Source organism: Homalodisca vitripennis, chromosome 1, assembly GCF_021130785.1.
Source record: "Homalodisca vitripennis isolate AUS2020 chromosome 1, UT_GWSS_2.1, whole genome shotgun sequence".
Lineage (NCBI taxonomy): Eukaryota > Metazoa > Arthropoda > Insecta > Hemiptera > Cicadellidae > Homalodisca > Homalodisca vitripennis.
In genome coordinates, this window is record NC_060207.1 from 104,886,038 (window position 1) to 104,894,959 (window position 8,922).

The 8,922-nt window shown below is 30.6% G+C and overlaps 1 protein-coding gene across 1 annotated transcript in view; it reads right to left on the reverse strand.

Annotated features, from left to right (window-relative positions):
• The window catches only part of LOC124374276, a 33,132-nt gene extending 27,292 nt beyond the window's left edge, over window positions 1-5,840 (reverse strand). The window contains exon 1 of the mRNA XM_046832538.1: window positions 5,731-5,840. Within this exon, the coding sequence (XP_046688494.1) occupies window positions 5,731-5,840 (110 nt within the window). The remainder of the gene's footprint in view (window positions 1-5,730) is intronic.
• Window positions 5,841-8,922: the final 3,082 nt, after the last annotated feature.

Here is an 8,922-nt window from a genome sequence, read left to right on the forward strand (position 1 = left end):
ATTTTTACAACCAGATTCCGTATTAATAAAGCTTTAAACCGTTTTACACACCCGTAAAATTACAGGTGGTTTTGAATCAGTTTCACTCTTGAGATTTTTTACAGTTTTGTACAAAGCCGTATATTTATAGCTAAAGCTGGATCATTTACGGTTTGAGAACTTTTTATTCTTCTGTGCTTACCAAGAAAATTACATCCGAAGTCCGGGTTCTAATAGTTTTGAACATTTCTGTAGACTCTTGCCAAATCTTGGGCTGATTTAGTCTTAATCCCATATTAAAAAAAAATCTGACCACAGTAAAAAATAAACCCTCGAAGATTAACGTCCGAACTGGGATCACATCCGGAAGTAATGGCATCAGTGAAAAATGTTAAACTATCTTCAATCTGACATATAACACGGTCCTTGTTTCTAGTGGTAAGATATTTGGTAGTTTTTTTTTATGAAATTCTTAACTTTGAGTGGACTAAAAATATATTAGCATAGGTGGACTCTCATATAAATAATACACTTCTGAGAAGCTATACTTATTTATAACGAGAAATATATAACTATTGAGTTCGTTTTCTTGCCATAAATAACATAACTTCAAAAGCACTGACATAATTAAAGTGCATGTGCATGCAGTTCTCAACTTCAACAAGTGAAGCTGTTTATTAAAGCAGTTACTCATGCCGGAAGCCACAGTTACTCGCACAAGTACTGCAGCTGTCTAAGCGTTAGAATGCAGTAGGTTTTCAATTGACGTCTTGCTAGCCATCTAGAAATCTTACTGTATATTCATTTTAGAAAAAACAGTTGTTTCATAACCATAACATATTCTAAAGCCTAGTCTAATTTAATGTTCATAGATTAGATAAGTTCGTTACTATAGTTCGTTAGTAATAGCTATGTACTGTCTTCATAAAAAATTGTCTGAATCTATTATGAATTACGATTGTTTTATATATATATATATATATATATATATATATATATATATATATATATATATATATAAAACTTATGATCAAACATTATTGTTGATGACCTGTGAATTTTAAAAGACCTCTTTGTTTTGCGCTGTAATACTTAATATGCCTAAAAGACGAATATATATAAATATATATCATCAGTGCAGCATTTTAATGAAGATAGACCACGCGCAGGACGTTGAACAAGGGTTGCAACAACTAACTTAATAGATGTATATATTTGTTTTACGAGACAACATCCTGATGTCCTATAAAGATATTTTACATAAGTGTCTCATGAATTAAATAAAAAAAAAACAAACACATTTTCATGAAGATCAAACATCCATTTGTGGTAGAAATGGGTTAACATCTCTAGAAGGAATGTATTTTTGTTTTTCAACCTTCTGAGACCTAGAAAGGTGGCGTTTTACACATTTGCCTCATACTCTTAATGGTTTATTCATGCATTGATTTGTGATTGAGTAAGGATTTTTAATGATAATTAATGATAATTTTAATGATAATAGGGGTTGAAATTGGATACAAATCATTAAAAAACTATATATTTGCATTTAATTTTACTTTCTCCAGAATTTCAAAAGCTCTTGTCATATTGATAAAATATGGTTAATATATCTTAAGATAGAATATGAATGAATATTTTATTGTGATATACTTAAGAAATCTTTGTACTATAAGTCTTTTGAACGAGGAAGACTTTTTTGGATCAATGTACGTATAAAGTGTCGAACGGGAGAACACTTGCATCGCTACTATAGCACCGAAAGTACCTCAGACCGGATACTTCCAGTTATAATGTAGTTATTATATGGCCGGAGGTAGCAGTTTTATATGTTTCTTTATAGTATGCATCTAAGACCTATGATGTGTGTATTTTGTTGGTCCGAACAACATTGTAAACGCTATTACGGCACTGAAATATCTTAGTCTGTATAAATATTTAGGACTGGAAATATACACTTTTAAACTGAGATTTTAGCTTCTTAGATGTACTTATGTATATATTATTCTGATCAAAGCAGCAATGTAAACAGTACTATGGCGTCAAAAATGAAATCTTTTGACTCATAAGTGCTCCTTTATACAAACAACCTGATATAAAGACCAGTAACAATTTTTTTAACTATTACATTTCTTAACCATGATCTATGATATAATATGTACCTTAAATATGAACGCTTGCGACTTTAAACTATCATAATTACACCATAAGTACTTTCAATAAAAGAACTACGGACTTTTACTTCTGCATTTCTTGCCATTGGCCTAAAATAGTTAAATCGTAACTGACATTTGTGGACTGTCTATTTCAATATAACGGAATCTTATATAGAAATTGAAGTTATTACTTAGCATTTATAGATAATATTTCACTCTCCAACTTAACTCTGCCAAAACACTGTTTTATAAACTTTAAGTCTAAGTATTCTGAAATGGGTTAGGAGGTTGAAATATCTTCCACTGACCAACACATAGGTGATAGCTTAGGAATGTTTATCATGCTATTTAAAAGGATTCCTATTATTGAATGGAATTTACGTGCAACACCACGGGTTAACTCTAGTTTTGTATGACTCTTTACATCGTTTCAACATCAGAGACACTCAGACTACAAAATATCGTGTAATCTAGGTAAAGAATTCTTATTGATTCATCAGGTGCACAATTCAGTGCAGTACGATGTTTCATACACGATCTCTAAGCACGGAAGTACAAACGATTTTTCTATACATAACGTAGGTATTGTGAAAAGGGTTGAATCAATGTGAATGTTGAGTTAGCTCCACGTCCTTTTAGTGCAGTGTATGAAACTAAGTGCACTGAGATGAATGTGAATTAGAGCTAAACTCAACATTCCCGTTTATTTAACCATTCCAACTATAGTTACGTTATGTGTAAATATCTTACTAAAACATATTTATAGAAAAGTAAATTGTATAAAAATTGCAGAACAATTTAAATCATATAATAAACCTTAAAAATAAATTCACTTTTAATAGATCTAAATTGTAAATTGATATAAAAGTTGTTTCAGATTTGCCTGAGTTTGAATTGTAGTGTATAGCCACGATTTTGAAACCGGCTGATTGGTTGATACTAGCTAATAAACTTATTCAAGGCTGGTGTGATTACTGAACGTAACTAGAACTAATTAGACATTATGATAGTTATCGTTTTCACTCAAATGACTAATATTATTGCATACATCTAAAAAATTTATACGAGCGCTGACTTGAAATTTTTACTTGATAACACAACAAGACTTAAAAAAAGCTGAATACGAAAATGTATAGTTTTTGGCCTACGATGCACACATAATAAATTAAATAATATGTAATTCTTTAAAATAATTTTGAACTGTGGTCAATCTTGAAATCTTAATAATAGGAAAAATTTCTTTCTAAAAGGGGTTTGATCTGTGATATATTTTATAGTTGAGGTAAATATTTTGCGCAAATGTAAATGGCCATTATCTTAAAACTATAAATTGGTTGGCACCGTGCCAAATGTACATTCAATTCTTAAGGCATTGGATGTAGCTTTGTGCAATTAATTTCTTTATCTCATTAGCAATGAAATATGTTGATAAAAAGATTAATATTTCAGTTCAATTATAATTTTTCCTACATTATGTGTTTCAACGTAATAATAAAAAAGCTAAACATGAAATAATACTATTTTTATAATACAGTAGTTTATGAAAACAGTTGTAATTATGCAGAGTAAGTTACAAATTATTCTCTCTCTTGTTTTCAAGTTTAATTAAAGAAATCATTTGCAGACGTCTCTTTTAATTTAAATCTTGGTTTTTTCATAAAAGCGTTGCAGTACACAAACAAATTAAGTTAAAATTAGCAATTTTTGTTTACAAAAATAAGTTAGATATCCACTCTGATTGCTTACCGATGTAAAAAGACACACCTAATTTATTATATCATTTTACATAAGATGACAGCTTCATGAAATCAATCATAAATTTCCTGGGTGAGCTTTAGCAAAGCTCAAGGGACTGGAAACAAATTTAATTTCTGTCTGTCTGTCCGCACGATATCTTGATAAAGCTTCATTTATACAGGGTTTTCCGTAATTTAATTACAGAAAAAATGGCGGAAATTCAAAAATTTCAAAGCCTAATAACTTTAAGACGAGTGATTTTATGATAAAAATGGGCCTTACGATAAGTAGATAAGAAAATAATTAAGATTAAAAATAAGGTTTCGGTAATTAATTACTAAATAAATTCTGCTTAAAAGTAGAACATGTAGGAATGTATCCTTGTCAGTTGCATAAAGCACTGTGCAACAGCTGATAGTAGATTAAGTTGTAGCTAATTGTTGTAACTACTTGTTTACTAAATACTATCTTGGAACTAATATTGATTCTAACTCCTTAACCTCCACAAATGTTGTTTGTATAATACCGTTGTTGTGTTGTAACTATTAGTTTACACTGAACATGGAACATTATTCAGTAGCTGAATACACTGATATTCAAGATCTCTATGGTTTGGCTGATGGTAATATGAGTTCAACGAAAAGACTCAGCAGAGCTTTTCCTTAACAGAGACCAACCGGGTCGTAAAGTTTTTACTGCAGTCAAAAATTGTCTTAATGAGAGCGGAATTATTATAAATGGGCAAATAAGTATAATCATAATTTAATTACATTAAAACATTAATATATTTATTTCCAAATAGGCTATATTTAGAAATGAAATTAAAGTGCAGTCTTGCAGTTTCTATTTTTAGGTCATGTAAGAAAATTTTCCTAAATTCCAACTATAAATGCCTATATCTCCTCGTGAAGTACAATGTTTTAATTTCTTTTGTCTGCAGGGAAGTAAAATTTAGGGGTTGTGATTCTGAAATAAAAAGACCCAACTAAAAAATTATTGCAATACCTTAGGTCCAAATATAAAATCAGACTATGGGAAAGGCTGAAAAATGTGAAGAAAAAGAAGAATCGGCGAAACACATGTGGCCCAAATGTGCGGCTATCTATGCAACAGGACAAAAGTATCCAGGGGTTTGCGTGTTAACACCAATATGTATTGGAAATAAGGGCAATCTGAATTTTTGTAGGGAAACATTAAGGCATTGGAACGCAGATGACTTCACAATAAAAAGCAGTGTCATTTTTTATGTAGGATATTGTGTTATATTACTTATTTATAGCTTAAGGAAATTATGTACTTTGAGTTCGCCACAATCCCTAAGTTTATAGTTCATTTCATTAGGCTACATGTGTTACTCTGCCACGTATTAAAGTTTCATTTGATTGTATTTAGTTTTTTCATAAAATTATTTATTTTGAAATTTTCTCTTTGGTAACGAGATTTTCTCATGGTAACGTCATGTACCACAATCCAATTCGTTGTGTGTACAGAAATAGTTGAAGCTTAACGCAAAATTTCAAGTCTATAGGAGAGTCCGTTCTTGATATATCGTGTAAATAGACCGACAGACATACAGAGCAAAGTTTTCGTTAATGTATGTAATGAAGGGCTGCTTTCTAATACAGCTAAGATCTGCGAAAGTCATCGTTCCCCTCGTAGCTGAGTCAACTGATTTTCCATCTCTCAAACATCACTTTCCCTATGTAAACATTTCTTTACCTGTGTAAACAATTGAATCCGTTAGTTGTTTTGATAATTCTATGTTCAAACAGCCGATTTTTACACAAAAATAAATGATAAAATAGTATTACGTTTCCTAATGGAAGAATATTACTAGATTATGAAAATGCCAGATGACCTTTTAAAAGATCTTGATGAAAAGTATCGTTCAATACTCATTTCGAGAGGTCTGTTGCGGGGCTCGATTGCATTTGCCAAGGTCACCTTTGCTTCTGGCGTAAATGCCATCATGCTCTGCAATAAGTAACTTTCGAGATTAATAATAATGTGTACTACTTTCCAGCTCGTCGAGTGATTGTATTTTATTGTTTTACTCGTTCATCCCATTATCTTTTATACACCGCTAAAACATGGTTTTTCTATAGAATAGGCCTATATCCTAAATAAAGAGAAATTTAACGAAAACAGCTACATCCCTAAAGGATAGACTCTTAAAAATAACATGTATAGTTGCTTTTTAATAGCAGAGTATCACAACAAGATGATATTCAGCAACACATAGTGGCAGTGATTTGATAGTTTGGAGTTTTCTAGCTTTCTATAGAACCGTAATATCTTTACTCGACGGTCTCAGAAGTTTTCTATTTTATTTTAAATTATCTCTCTGTTGTATTGATTTGGAATCTCTGTATAAATACCATTAGCCTATTAATTTAGTTTATCTGAAGAGGTTTTTTATTTAATTTTTAATTATTTCTCGTCCTTATACCCATCGTGGAATATTTGTTTTAGCCTATTGTTCCTAAGGCCCTGAATTTATTTAAAAATTAAAACATTAATTAATTTATTAAAATTTTTCTGACAGGTACTCACTTATAACAGATCTTCTGCTAGGGCCTACCTATATGCTTTCATTTTTAATTACAATCAGTTTTTCACTACTATTACCTAGTTGTTTTGTCCCAAGGACAGTTTCATGCTCGAGGTACAAGTTTTGTTTGGCGCCTGGCGGTTTTAGTTATATCAACCAATACAAACGACCAAATAGTGTACTCTTCGGTTCTACTCGTCGTTTAAAACGTAACTATATAACTACTAACGCTTTGGTACTACAAATCTATTGTTTAAACCCACTTAATTGTTCTTTTTCATTTCAAGTTCATATGAAATTTAATTATAAGAATTCAATATTGTTGCTAAGAAACAGTTCTGTATGAAAGTGCTAACAGTGTTATAGCCTATAAATTGATTTAGAATTTCGATAATTATATTTAAAAATTATTTAAATGCTCAAGGAAATGGTTTTCCCTGATTAACCACCTGATTATGGAACGATCGTTCTGGAACATGAAGTGGAAATCCATATTTTAGTTATTTTTTAAGTTTCGGGGCTATAGACAAAAGAATTTACATAAACACTCAGGAAAAGTTATACAACTCTTAAACCGGTACAACATGTTTCATGCTTGTAGGACACTTAAAACATTAAGGAAATACACGGTTGTATAAGATAATACACTAGTAAACAAAGTCTAAATCACGCACACTTTACACTTGCTCCTGTATTGGACAATACGTTTGATGTGGTGCGGCAATATTGTAAACCGTGGTATTTGTGTGGTGTTGATACTATGATTTTATATCATACAATTTTTATATGCTTAAACAAGATTTCAAAACATTATAAATGTAAAAGAATGAGTAATGAACTTTTCTTTGTTTGATGGTTGTTTTTGACGATGGAAGGATTGTGAAGTAAACAGGATTTTTTCGGACATTTGTCATCGTTCAGAAGTACTTTTCGAGAACTGAACTCGAAACGTAGTTTTACTGATTTTGTGTATCGCTGAACTATGGAAAAGGTTCTGAAAAATAATGAATTTTGGTGTATGTAAGCCTGTTGTATGTAATTAGGAATAAACGGCTGCAATGGCTGCAGCAAGAACGTAATTGATAAAAACTTAGAGATCAGGATCACTTAGCCAAGAGGAGTCAATCTATACAGCTCGTAAAAATTTACATGGATCGCATCGGATACTTATAAATAAATAAATAAAGATATATATATATATATATATATATATATATATATATATATATATATATATATATATATATATAATCACGCTTATCTCTGCGAATCACTCAAAGGGGATGAATGTTTGTTTTGTGACAGAAAAGTCCGGATATAGCTCAGCCTAGAGTGAATCAATACGAGGACACGCCAGCATCTGCATAATATGTCACTGATTACTACTATTCCTTCATGGTCAGCGTCATTGAAACACATGCTGAATTGGGCGTCACTTGAAGGTGAAATCTGTTATCATCTTAAGTACAATAATTGATATGTTATCATTCTTTCAGAACAAATAAATAACATTATGTAACAATTTAGTCACAAGAAAGTGTGTTTACAATTAATAAACTTTATTTCACTTTAATATTGGAATATTACAACTTGAAATAACATATACTTATTAAAAGTATGTAGTATAGAAGTTATGCTATAAAAATATAGTTAAATTAAAAAATAAACACATTTCAAATTATAAAAATATCTTAAAATATGTGATTTTCTTGCCGGTTCATGCTTGGTATCCAGATAAAACCAATTACATATAGTCGTAGTTGAATTTTTAGTATCAGAGAGAAGCAGAGGTTAGGGTATAAAACATTTATATGAGTAGGTTCTTTATATTCATGAAAGATCTTTAAGTTTCCAATTGATTGTTATTAGTATGGGAGGGAACTGTGTATGGAAAACCACTTATTTAGGACTCTCAGATGTAATCATTCTTAATACTCCTAACTCAGGTTTTAAATTCAAAGAGATGTATTTTCAGGAATAAGTTTTAAAGGGTTGAAAGTACAGTAAACGTAAGGTTGTCTTCAGAATTATCTGGACTTTTAAAATGAATAATCTGGTTAGAATAGTATTTTTAAAAAGTATTTTAAGAACTTAATCAATCAATTACCATAGAGCTTTATTGGATAAAGGTCGAAAAATTGTGCCAGCGCAGCTAAGGTTTATTGATACTGGCACAGATTGTTAAAGTTACTAAGTGAACCTCTCTAATTGTGTTGGAACAATTACCTATAAACCAATAATATCGAATTAAAATTATTTTCAAGTATGGTGCAATATATTGTTTTGTTTTTAATTTAATATTTAGTGCACAAGAAGATATTGGGTTAATTTCATCATTTAGATTTCCAGCCTACCTATTAAAGTGTGTAAATACAAACATACACTATCTATGTGTCATCATGATTATGACCGTAATTCTTAACGAATGTTTACGAAACTCGGTTTGAACGTTCTGCAAGTGAGTGACAAAGTGAAGTTTGTTGGGCGTAATGTTAGTTG